General features: G+C 42.2%; 1 protein-coding gene across 1 annotated transcript in view; it reads right to left on the reverse strand.

Moving 5' to 3' along the window:
- LOC309549844 (vomeronasal type-2 receptor 26-like) overlaps positions 1 to 10752 on the reverse strand; it is a gene marked incomplete at both ends in the record, with an annotated part of 30633 nt that extends 19881 nt beyond the window's left edge. The window contains 3 exons of the mRNA XM_082250343.1: positions 402 to 1081; positions 3789 to 4080; positions 10496 to 10752. Of these exons, the coding sequence (XP_082106469.1) occupies positions 402 to 1081; positions 3789 to 4080; positions 10496 to 10752 (1229 nt within the window). The remainder of the gene's footprint in view (positions 1 to 401; positions 1082 to 3788; positions 4081 to 10495) is intronic.
- Between the last annotated feature and the right edge of the window lie 3364 nt (positions 10753 to 14116).

A 14116-nucleotide genomic window follows, 5' to 3' on the forward strand; every position in this document is an offset into this window, starting at 1 on the left:
TGCCCCTCTCTGTCAGCACTGGGATCACATGAGCTGAGTGATGGAACAAAAAAAAAAGACGGAGAAGGGAAACATTGTAATACTAGTCAGTACCAACTTGTAAAGGTGTATTTGCTTTGGAAGAATAAATCACCTCTTAACATTGGGAGTCCTAGGTGTGTGGAAATTGCTGCATTATGTAAAACTTTAAAAATATTTTTTACATTTTTGAATGGGGTGCCTCCAGATTTTCCATCATTTAAAAGGGTGCCCTGACTAAAAAAAAGGTTGAGAAACACTGGTTTAACCCATTTACCTTGTGTCTATATATAAGCATGTTCAAATTATGTTTTGTTCCATTTGAATGAATGAACAAATGCATATTATGTAAAGCCTTGGCCATCATATATACTGCAATGTACACTCTATACGGAGTTGGTTCTAAAGGAAAATTTAAATTTTGCTTGATTTCCTTTATAGAACAGGAATGAAGAGGGTTGCCAGATGTTAATGGAATTAGAGTATTCTTTAATTCATTATTTGATAGGCATTGATGTTCAGTTACCAAAATATCTTCTTGCAGGGGGTCATTAGGGTGAGTAAATGGATGAATGCCATCAAAAAATGTTTGCATTCCAGGTACAAAAAACCTGGGAGTGGAGAACACCAAAGAGCAGTTACTGATAAGAAAGAATTCTTCTGCTAACGCCCATGAATTTGGAAGAATAAATGTTTTCCCTTTGTGATAATTAACAGAAATGTACAGAAACTTGTAAAAAGTTCTACTAACTGTGCCACAAATAATGATTACTTCAGTGCTTGAAGTTCGAAGCTCTGTAGGTATTTTATTAAAAATGTTCAGAGACACTAGAATCTTGAATTCAATACAAATTCCATGATTTGTCAAAAGTTTGCTCAGCTGCTGGAGTTCTCTCTCTCCGTATTCATCATCTGATGTAAGGATTCCAACCCAGTTCCACCGAAATTTTTCCAGCAATTTTACAATGGCTTTATATTGAATTTGATTATCTGGAACTGTTCGAAAGAAGTTTGGAAAAAGTCTTTGGTCACTCAGCAATGTGTCCCTTGCTCCATAACTAACCTGGGAGAGCAAAGGTTCAGAAATCATTCACAAATCAAAACAGGCTTTTTTCTATTTTATTAGTAATTTCCTTTCTAACTCCTTTGTGTCCTGCATATCATATTATGTTTTTTTGCATGTTTCTGTGTAGTAACTAAAAGCTGTATTTCCTTTTTTCAAATGAGTGCTGTACGGAAATAAATGCTAAAGTGGGCATACATGTTTTATTAACTTACATAGGTCATTTAAATTTCACATATTGGGAGAGTAACTCATTCTCTATAGCAGTGATGGGAACCTTGGCACCCCGGATGTTTTGGAACTACATTTCCCATGGTGCTCAACTACACTGCAGAGTGCATGAACATCATGGGAAATGTAATTCCAAAACATCTGGAGAGCTCACTGACACTCAGGTACTCACTGACACTCAGTTACTCAGTACTCACTGACACTCAGTTACTCAGTACTCACTGACACTCAGGTACTCAGTACTCACTGACACTCAGTTACTCAGTACTCACTGACACTCAGGTAATCACTGACACTCAGGTACTCACTGACACTCAGGTACTCGCTGACACTCAGGTGCTCAGTACTCACTGACACTCAGGCAATCGCTGACACTCAGGTGCTCAGTACTCACTGACACTCAGGTACTCAGTACTCACTGACACTCATGTAGTCAGAACTCACTGACACTCAGGTAGTCAGAACTCACTGACACTCAGGTACTCACTGACACTCAGGCACTCGCTGACACTCAGGTGCTCAGTACTCACTGACACTCAGGCAATCGCTGACACTCAGGTACTCAGAACTCACTGACACTCAGGTACTCAGTACTCACTGACACTCAGGTACTCAGTACTCACTGACACTCAGGTACTCACTGACACTCAGGTAGTCAGAACTCACTGACACTCAGGTACTCACTGACACTCAGGTAGTCAGAACTCACTGACACTCAGGTACTCAGTACTCACTGACACTCAGGCACTCAGTACTCACTGACACTCAGTACTCACTGACACTCAGGTACTCAGTACTCACTGACACACAGGTACTCACTGACACTTAGGTACTCAATACTCACTGACACGCAGGTACTCAATACTCACTGACTCTCAGGTACTCAGTACTTATTGACACCCAATGCACTCACTGACACTCAGGTACTCAGTACTCACTGACACTCAGATACTCACTGACACTCAGGTAGTCAGAACTCACTGACACTCAGGTACTCAGTACTCACTGACACTCAGGTACTCAGTACTCACTGACACTCAGGCACTCACTGACACTCAGGTACTCAGTACTCACTGACACTCAGGTAGTCAGAACTCACTGACACTCAGGTAGTCAGAACTCACTGACACTCAGGTACTCAGTACTCACTGACACTCAGGTACTCAGTACTCACTGACACTCAGTACTCACTGACACTCAGGTTGTCAGAACTCACTGACACTCAGGTAGTCAGAACTCACTGACACTTAGGTACTCAATACTCACTGACACGCAGGTACTCAATACTCACTGACTCTCAGGTACTCAGTACTTATTGACACCCAATGCACTCACTGACACTCAGGTACTCAGTACTCACTGACACTCAGATACTCACTGACACTCAGGTAGTCAGAACTCACTGACACTCAGGTACTCAGTACTCACTGACACTCAGGTACTCAGTACTCACTGACACTCAGGCACTCACTGACACTCAGGTACTCAGTACTCACTGACACTCAGGTAGTCAGAACTCACTGACACTCAGGTACTCAGTACTCACTGACACTCAGGTACTCAGTACTCACTGACACTCAGTACTCACTGACACTCAGGTAGTCAGAACTCACTGACACTCAGGTAGTCAGAACTCACTGACACTCAGGTACTCAGTACTCACTGACACTCAGTACTCACTGACACTCAGGTAAACCTTGTGAAAAGCCTACCAGGAAGAGTTGAAGCTGTTATAGCTGCAAAGGGTGGGCCAACTCAATATTGAACCCTACAGGCTAAGACTGGGATGCAATTAAAGTTCATGAGCATGTCATGAGGCATATATATATATTCACTTATAATGGGAGTCACTTCTCTTGTATCTGTGTCACTTAAAGGAGAGGTGTCACGGCGGGCTCCCAATCCAATAGAAAGAAAAGTAGGGACACGATCTTCAATGCAAGACGGTTTACTGAATAATTCTCTCCATACAAACGTAAAAAAGGCAGCCTTTTTCACGTTTGTATGGAGAGAATTATTCAGTAAACCATTTTGCATTGAAGATTGTCCCTCTTCTTCTATATATATATATATTGCATCTCAACAGTCAGTAGATGTGGCAGCTGCATTCGTTTTCTTTTTTTGGTCACCCTGCCAATAAAACACTTCCTGTCCTTCGGTGACAATCACCATACTGTAGTTGTTGAGAATCCAAGTTGTCATTCAAGAATTCAAAAACATGAAGTGAGTAAGGACTACAGGACACATCCCCCTCCAAGTTCACTGTTAGGCTATATGTATCCTTTAGTTTCTATATATGGTATATATTTTGTAGACATTAGCCTATACCGGTGATGGTAAACCTTGGCACCCCAGATGTTTTGGAACTACATTTCCCATGATGCTCATGCACTCTGCAGTTTAGTTGAGCATCATGGGAAATGTAGTTCCAAAACATCTGGGGTGCCAAGGTTCGCCATCACTGGCCTATACTTACCAGTGCATATCCATATAAACCCAACAATTGTGCTATCCGTAATGTTGTCACAGATTGGAGGTCCCCAATAAATCCGGCCACTGTCCCACCTTTTGTACAGGAATAATTAGGAGCTGTCATTGTGTGTCCACTCAGTATCTGTAGAACATCTTTTGTGGCTTTATTCACACTTCCACAAGAATCGTACATATGATATCCCAGGGTGACATTGGGCAGAATGTTCGGGTCCTTGTTTATCTCATCAATGGCAAATATTAAAGCAAGAAGGTGTCTGTATTCTCTACTGCTGACACTGTAAAATATCACAGCATCATTCTGGTTACCATCATTTCAATGATAAATATAAGTCATGTTTAAGTGTTTTTTATTATTTAAAAATAAAACACATTACTAAAAACTGTTGCAGAGACGGTGTCATTATTACCCTCCCAACTTCAGCTTATATATGCAAAAGCAAAGTGGAAACAACTGCCAAGGTTCTGTACTGGGGATGCTCTAACTTGACACCCTTAGCACCCTTAGCACTGTGACTGCACTGTCGCTGACCAATCTTGAATATTACCAGGTTATATTATATAGTAAGAAATGGTAAGAAACCCATTCAGGCCATTGCACTATGATCTTATATACTGGATGATATTACAAGCGCTTGTTTATTAAGAATGATGTAGTTTTTCTACTTTTTTAACCACTTGCCGACTCTTTACGGCGGCAGTCAGCCCCCTACAGGCAAAACAACGTGAGCCTCTAGGGAGCGAGCGGGCACCGCCGGAGGTGCGCTCCCACCCCCGCTCGTTCCCTGCCTTCCCCTTGCGAGTGACCGGCGGCTCCGATGTCCGCTGGTCACTCGCGATCTCCCGCTGGAGAGGGAGAAAGGCAGGCGGCTGATATAAACAAAGCCGCCGGTCATTCTCCCTGATGTAAGTACAGAGATCACACGATCCTGTTATATAGGATCGTGTGTCTCTGTGGTTACATCACATGCCACGCCCCCCCCACAGTTAGAATCACGCCCCTAGGGATACATTTAACCCACTGATCACCAATAAAGTTAACCCCTTCCCTGCCAGTGTAATTTTTACAGTAACAGTGCATATGTATAGCACTGATTACTGTAGTAATGTCACTGGTACCCCCAAAAGTGTAAAAAATGTCAGTCAAGGGTCCAATCTGTCCGCCGCAATGTCGCAGTCCCGCAAAATAAATCGCAGATCGCCGCCATTACTAGTAAAAAAAAAAACAATAAAAATGACATAAATCTTTCCCGTAGTTAGTCGACGCAATAACTTTTGCGCAAACCAATCAAACTATGCTTATTGCGATTTTTTTTACCAAACATAGGTAGCAGAAAACAAATTGGCCTAAAATGTTAAAAACTTGATTTTTACATTTTTTGGGGGGAATTTCATATAAAAAAATATGAAAAATATTGTTATTTTTTCAAAATTGTCACACTTTTTTTGTTCATAGCACAAAAAGTAAAGATCGCACAGGTGATCAAATACCACCAAAAGAAAGCTCTGTTTGTGGGGAAAAAAGGACGTCAATTTCATTTGAGTACAGTGTCACACGACCGCGCAATTGTCCATTAAAGTCACGCAGTGCCGAATCGCAAAATAGGCCCTGGTCTTTGAGCAGCCAAATCCTCCGGGGATTAAGTGGTTAAATACATTTTGGAGATACAGTTTTACACTATGTGGAGCCTTTCTTTATCTCTCTGGTCCAATGCACTGTTTTGACACCAATCTATGTGGAGCGGATTCATTGCGTTGTTATGTGTGGAAATGTTTGGAGTCTTCTAGTATAACAATACAATGGGGTTTCTCAGCCTCTCACATGTGTTGGGACTTTATAGGCTACTAGTAAGTGCTGGTCTCAGTGAGAATAAGTAAAACAGTCATTTAATAAAAATATAAATCATTTATTTAACATGAACATACAAAAGTGTAACAGTAGACATGTATTCAATAAAACATGGTATACAAATGCACATAAGTCATAAGACATAGTCTTTAACCACTGGAACCCCAATGCCTCTAAGGACTAAGGCGACTAATATGAATATATAACAAATCATGATAAATCATGATGAGAAATCATAGAAATATAGGGTTCACTTGTGGTAGACGTGGAATCGCGACGCGTTTCGCTTGGTCGCTTCCTCAGGCGATTCCTGAAAGCTTGTCTAAAGAACGGACATTTTTACTTAGCCCCTTGATCAGAATGGGGTTTCCGGTTTATATGCAGGCATATCTCATAAGGCTCCACAGTTATGTCCCTTATTAGCCGCCAAAAGAATGCTGGTGGTCACAGATATGGTTGTAGGGAACATCCGTTTGTTTGCAGAGGAATCAGTTTATCCAGTGCACCCTTCACTTAAAGGTAAATGTTCAGGAGGTATTCTATTAATGGAAGAAAACACCGGTCCTATGTGAAAACACCGACGGCTTCTCCTCAAGGAGCTTGCGCTGTCTCAGACCATGTCCGTATATACCATGTTTTATTGAATACATGTCTACTGTTACACTTTTGTATGTTCATGTTAAATAAATGATTTATATTTTTATTAAATTGCTGTTTTACTTATTCTCCCCGAGACCAGCACTTACTAGTAGCCTATAAAGTCCCAACACATGTGAGAGGCTGAGAAACCCCATTGTATTGTGGGATTTTCTCATTCCCCTCTCCCCTTTTTGCTCTATTCTGGTTAGCAGTCATTTTTACAAGTGGTGGAAGGTTTTCACATTGAGGATTGGAGCACAGAAGGTGGTAGGACCCGGTTCTGCGATTATTCACTGCACTGAGATATATGTTTTCTATTCTGCGTACTTTATTTCCTTTGGACTGCACTATCATTTTATTATTGTTCTAATTATATATATTTCTTCACATTTTTTTGTTCAGTTCATTATGGGATATCCATTTTCTGATTTGGTTTAGCGCTGCACTTTCTTTGATTATCCACTTGATTATTTAAAATAGAACTCCACTAAAAAAGTATTTTATTATTGTTGGATAGAGTGGGAGAGAGTTAGAACATATATAGGCATTAAAAAAAAAAAAAAAAAACCATTAAAGTTGGGCTTTATGATTTCCACATCTTCTGCAACAATTCAGTGTATTGTTAACCAAAAATAGAGATTGAACGGATTCTGCACGCGCACCCCTTCAAGAGCACGAGGCGTCTCTCCCTTCTCCTCTCACACCCGCCCGATGAACACCCATCACCGCCATGTCTTGGATAGACTACGTCAACACCCTGGTGGACGGCACCGTGTGCACAGACTGTGCCATCTATGCCTTGGCTCCTACGCACGGCGTGTGGGCCACCTACCCTGCGAGGGGGCTTCGCCTGTATCACATCACAAGAATTGGCCGCTATTGTTGCCAAAGGTCAAAGCCAATTATTTATCAATGGCATAGTGATTGGGGGGGGGGGTGAAATGCAGTGTGCTCAGGGACCTCTAGTTTGACGAATCACAACAGTGCCTAGATGCAAGGACAAAAAGCTCAGATGGAGGACCAACATTCAACATACACATTGTCAAAATATGTCAAGCAATTCCCTCCTCAAAGGAGGGACCGGCATTCACGGTGAACAGTTGACCCAAAAATGTAATGAAACCATGAAGTACCTGAGGAGTGTAAGCTATTGATGCTGCTGCCTTTTCTGTTTCCTGTTCCAGCTGCCAACTTTGTACCAATCACCTGATTCGTCACCCACCAACCCCCTTTCTGCCCCTCAATTTTTTTTTATTGTTTTGTTTTTACTTTTCTGCCCAAAAACACCAGAATGAACAGAACTTTTTTACAAGAAAAAAAAAACTTATATCTGATTTAGGAATAAAAAAATGTTCTAAAAAAAATATATATATATAAATTGAAAAAAACTGCAAGAATTTTGTGTACCATCTTTTTATTTTTATAGGTCCTCTGCATTGAGAGGTGTGCATGTCTTTACCAAAATTGGCAAAAACAGAATTTAATGTTAATACAACAATGATAAATACTGGTGATGAAATAATAATAAATACATTTCTTTACCACAATATTTTTTTTTATATTATTGGAACATTTGAACATTATATTCATATGGGGTAGGAACAAATTTTTCGTTTAAAAAACTCACATACTACCACATTATGTGACACTGCAAACGAAGCCCGCATTGTTCCCGCTGGCGGCCGCATCCATCTTCGCCCGGCTTCCTTCTGGGTCTGCGAACTCTGGCTGTATTACTGGCCCGAGCCACGTGACGTCACTCCTGCGCATGCGCACGGGTGCCACCGGTCATGGCGCATGGCTCTGAAGAAACGGCACGGGTGGCCATTTCTTCAGAGTGCATTCGCAGATGACATCATCGGCTGCATGAAATGTAAATATCTCCTAAACTGTGCAAGTTTAGGAGATATTTACAGTACCTATAGGTAAGCCATACTACAGTATAGGCATACCTATAGGTACAAGTTATAAAGGTGGGTTTAAAACCACTTTAAGATTGAAATCTGTGCATGCCTGTGAAATGACGACAAAGCATTTACAAGTTATCAGTTTAGCGCCAAACACGAGCAATGGCACTAAAATGATTACTCTCACTCTAATGTTCATGGTAATACCTCCTATGCGTGGTACAATCACTGTTTATACAGTATGCACATATAGATCTATGTGTGGGTTTACATTGGCATGTGAACACTGGGGGGGGGGGGGGGGGGCAGGGGTTCTTTTAATTTTTTTTTATTTATTTTATCTACATTTTTCGACTTTTTCCATTTAACTTTATTGCTATCACAAAGGGGGAACAAGACCATTTGTGATAGCTTTGGGCACTGACAGTTACTCTTTATGGTCTGTTAGACCTCTGATAGCTCCCCTGTCCTTCAAAGCATCTGATCAACTATAGATCTGTACCAGCTAGGGAATTAGAGCAATAAAACTGGAAGTGTTAAAATCCTTGTTGTCTCTGGCTTTTTTTTTTTATCACAGAGGAGATCAGGGTACAAATGCCATGGTTACTGTTAACACCAACAGCACATTTAAGCTGATTACCCAAGTGTGAGATCTGAGACAATGAACAGTCCGGAATCTTTGGTTTGTTTTGTTTATTTTATATGGGGATGGGAGAAGGGAATGAGTGGGATACTCCGCTGGCTCAACTAAGTACAAATCGGGACACTTTAAAGAAAAATACCTTTCAGCGCTGTCTTGACGCCGGCTGAATGCCGACCAACGCTTGCTGGCGCTTGAAATCACTGACTTGCTGTAATGAAAACTGACTTCTGACGCTCTGGTTAGCTCAGAAGTCCTTGACACTGCTTCCTCCAGTCCTTCCTGACTGAGGTAGCCTCTTGTATATACTTCTGCAACTCTCAACACTATAACACTGTATACTTCAGGGCCCAACCAATAGCACCCCCTTTACTCTTTTCGGGGTTAAACTCTGGCACCCCCTTTACTCTAAATCTCCACCGGCTAGCTAGCTCCTGGATCCCTCTGACCTTCTCTGGAGTGGTCCCCTCTGACTAGGCAGACCCCCAGGGACAGTTCACAGTACTCATGACTCAGAATGCTTTCCTGGAACTCGACCCCCACAGCTCCGCTGGTCCTCAGCCCACTGGGTCCTTCCTGCAGCTCAGTTCAGCCCTCTATCCCCTCAGGACAGCCGCCTGGGATACCTGATTCTTCCTGACGGGAGGAGAGACAGCCATACCCTCCTTCCTGGGACTCTGCTTCCCGCCAAAGACAACCTGTCATGTGCTCCCCACAGACTTATACCCCCTCCCAGAATGCTCTGTGGCAGAATCTGCCCTTCCAGGATGGATACAAGCCCTGGTGTGCTATTGGTCAGGTTTCCTCCACTGCCCAATGAGAGCCCTCATTGGGACACAGTGGGGAGACTCCCCAACTCAACAGGCACACCTGGGAACACATGCCAGCCTAGCTGAAAATAATGGCCATGCTGATAAGCAGACAAGGCCCACTATACTTTACCTAGCACATACCTTGGAGGGTGCTACATATAAATATATATTATATATATATATATATATATATATATATATATATATATATATATATATATATATATACGCTAAGCAGCAAGCCATTAAAGAGTTCACATTGGTTTTGAGCCACAATAAAACTTTGTTATAACTCTATGCACTAAGAATAAAGTTTGCAACTTTTTTGACAATATTACAAACTGCAACACTTTTTACACTGAAGCTTTGAAATGGATGCAAAGTCACCAAATGATTTCACTTATTAAAACATATAGATAGGGAAATGAGGTTAACAGTTCTCATTTCCCTATCTATCTATATGTAGTACACCTGCAATAGATTAGAAGGAATTTTTGTTCCCTCTCTGTCTGTTGAATCAACCTCTGATTGCCTAGGCGCCTGATCTCTTTTCTTATACTTATTAAAATAGCATCATGTAAAATAAAAAAAATAAAAAATGCACTACCACTATTTTATTACTCAGGGTCTCTGCTTTCAGAAAGAAAAAACATTTCTTAACTCATTTTCTGGCCTAAAATGATGATTTCTTAACACGTGCAAAAAAAAAAATGCAAAAATGGCTCTGGAGGTGAAAGGGTTAAATATCCGATCAATGCCTGAATTTATAGCGACCTGATTACATTAGATGTTGTGTTTTGTGTACATCCTGCAAATATATAAAATGTGATTATAATAATTACTTACGCAGAACACATGTAGCTGTAGAAAGGACTGCCTTCAAGGTGCCATAGTGATACATCCATATTGACAGTGAAAATTCCCCCTATAATCACATCGCCATCCTGAGAATATTTGTACTCAAATGTATAATTCCTTATTACAAGACGACATTGAAAAGCCGAGTCCTGGAGCTCACAAGTAGAAGTTCGGACACACAAAACGAGTAACCAAAACAATTGTAAAAGTACATTGCTACGAAATATCAGGTATTCATAAACCATTTTGTCTGGAAATCCAGGAATATTACTAAACACTGCATAGGCGATGAGCAATGTCTACCAAAGGTGAGTAAAAGCTGAGACAATGAGAGGTTTATAAAGGCTTAAGATACCCAGTGTTCATAAAAATATGACTTCAAAATACTAGAATATATCTCCTATGAGCATTTATTACAACAAAACTAATTGTATTAATGTTTCTTTTAATATTAGCAAACATCTCTCTCTAAGGCAATGTTTCTCAATCCTTTTTCAGTCAAGACACCCTTTAAAAAATATAGATAATCTAAAGGCACCCTTTACAATTATGGACAGTCTCGAGGCACCCCATTCTAAAATGTAAAAAACTGTTCTAATAGCAATACACAATGCAGCAACATCCACATGTAGGACACCCAACGTTAGTGGTGATTAATTCTTCCAAAGCAAATACAATTTTTCACACTGGTACTGACTAGTATTCCAATGTTTCTCTTTTCCCTCAAATTATTTCCATCAGTCAGCTAATGTCACCCCAGTTCTGATGGAGAGGGACACAAGAGGGTCAAACAAGGATGCTGTGTAGGCGACAGATATTCTCCTGATTAACTGATGACTAGGGTTGAGCGAACACGGACTGTATTATTCGTGTTCGTACCGAATAATTGGATTTTTGTTACCCGAACACGGACACGAACACTTTACTGTATATTCGGGTAAAAATCCGTGTTCGGTCGTTTTATTTCCGGGTTTTGCATGCTTTGGCGCGCTTTTCATGGCGGGCTTTCAACAGCCAATCAACAAGCGTTTAACTGGTGTGCCTAAGCCATCCCAGCCATGCCTGCAAATGTATCAGTAGCTGTGATTGGCTGTCTGAAGCATGTGACCAAGTCTTTATAAGTTCGAGGCAGCGCCGCAGCGGCGTCATTCTGCTGCTTAGATCAGGGAGAGAGCACACATCAATGTGCTGGCTGCTGATTAGGGACAGACAGGCAGGAAAAAAACATTTGTGTCCGGATAGAATTGAGGGACAGGTCGGAGTGTTTTAGGCAGGGCGAGTTGTAGGCATTTTAGGGATAGAGTCTGCTGATTTTTAGGGAAAGTGTGTTCTACAAACTACAATCGATATTGCTGTGTGGGGTGGGGTCTGCACTTAGTCCCGATCTACTATCTCTTATCAATTCTGTTAGGGATAGAGTCTGCTGATTTTTAGGGAAAGTGTGTTCTACAAACTACAATCGATATTGCTGTGTGGGGTGGGGTCTGCACTCAGTCCCGATCTACGATCTCTTATCAATCCTGTTAGGGATAGAGTCTGCTGATTTTTAGGGAAAGTGTGTTCTACAAACTACAATCGATCAGTGATGACGTCATTGGTTGTTAGGATGCCAGTGTCTAGAAAGTCGTAATGGTGCATAATGAAAACCTGTGGCTTTGTGTAACTAAAAGGCAGGCTTGATCCACCTGCTGGTTTGTATACAATTTTTGATCAATTTTTAGGCATTTAGCCAAGGCACCTCTGAATAAACCTCAAAGCACCCCAGGGTGCCTGGGCACCCTGGTTGAAAAAGGCTGCTCTAAGGGATCTGTTTATACAATAAAATTATTTTGTGAATGTCTAATCTTTCAGAAAATGTACTGAATATTACCTGTAATTTTTTTAATATGTGTTTAATGTTTATTTGTTGGCTTTTACTAGGCAAATGTAACGTTCCTTAACATGCGACCCTAAGAGAAAAATAGCCGTTAGGAACATTCAACCATAAGAGTTAAAGGTCATTCACCAATAGTGAAAATAGCTTAATATTCAACTAGAAGGAGAAATAGTATTAGGGAAACATCAGCACTGTGTATGTAGTCCATGGAGTTTCCTGTGTGAATGGCCAAACAAATAAGTGCTCAGCTGCACGAAACTCCAGCTCCAGCGGTTGTATTATGACTGCTAAATGTGACAGCTTCCTGCTCAGGGCTCAGGTTAGGGTGTCGGAACCCGCCAGCATCCTAACAACCAGTGACTCATCCTCATCAGGCACTTCCATAGAGATTCCGTAGCTGACATAAGAATGCTTTCACCCCCTTTCCCAAACAATACCAGACTACATTCCCTCATCATGGTGGGGGTACCTTGCCAGGGAAGAATCCCCCTGGCAAAACACCTTGGCCACATGTTAAAGAGAATAAGGGTCTCTTCCCACAGGGGTGGACTGACAACTCATGGGACCCCCAGGCAATAGGAGATCATGGGGCCCCCTATGTCCCTTCTCACACTTAAGCAACATCCACGTGAAGCCCCACCAAAATATTGCATTGCCCACGTTACATGCATTTGTGACAGTTATCCTCCAGATATTGCACCTCATCTGCACAAAAGGGCCCGTCAGCAAATTGTGGAAGCTGTCGGCACTCAGGGTCAAGAATGGGTCAATACCCAGTTCTTGTCTGCAGCTTAGGCTCACTAAGATTCCTTCCTAAGAAGCCACTAAAAACCTGGCATGTTCAAAGATGGCAGCCTTCTGAGACCTTTTGAGGTGTCTGATGGCTTGTCAACCATGCCTCCAGGAACCTCTTTGAGCCTGATCATTCAGTTATTGAAGCTCAGCTGCATAGAAGGGGCATTTAAATATCTACCGGAGCATAGCCTGCATAGAAGTTGCCAGCTTCTTTCCATAGAAGCTGCTGGGCACTTCCATGTTTAAAGATAACTGCCATGTAGGGTTGAGAGAGAGGGGGATGATAGAGAGGGGAGATGAGAGAGAGGGAGTGAGAGAGAAGAGAGAGAGAGGGGGTGTTAAAGAGAGAGAGGGTGAGAGAGAGGGGGATGAGAGAGAGAGATGGGGGATTAGAGAGAAATGGGGTTTAGAGAGGGAGGGCGTAAAAGAGAGAGGGGGTGTAAAAAAGAAAGGGGGTGAGAGAGAGGGAGTGAGAGAAGGAGAGGGGGTGCGGGGATGAGAGAGTGAGAGGGGGTGAGAGAAGGAGAGGGGGTGAGGGGATGAGAGAGTGAGATGGGGTGAGAGAGAGTGGGGGTGAGAGAGAGAAGGGGGTGAGAGAGAGAGAGAGAGAGAGGTGGAGTGAGAGATGAGGGAGAAAGAAAGATTAGGTGAGAGAGAGGGAGCAAGAGAGAGGGGATGAGAAAGAGAGAGGGGGAGAGGGTGAGAGAGGGGGTTAAGAAGAGAGGAGGGGGAGAGAGAAGAGAGAAAGAAGGGGGTGAAAGAGGGGGGGTGAGGGAGTGAGAGAGAGGGGGGATGAGAGAGAGGGGAGATGGGAGAGAGGGGGTGAGGAAGATAAGAGTAAGAAGGGGAGACAGAAGAGAGAGAGGGGGTGAGGAAGATAAGAGTAAGGGGGTGAGGCAGAAAAGAGAGAGGGAGTGATGGAGAAGAGATAGAGGGGG

This window comes from Pelophylax lessonae (genome assembly GCF_965119305.1).
Source record: "Pelophylax lessonae genome assembly, chromosome: 1".
NCBI lineage: Eukaryota > Metazoa > Chordata > Amphibia > Anura > Ranidae > Pelophylax > Pelophylax lessonae.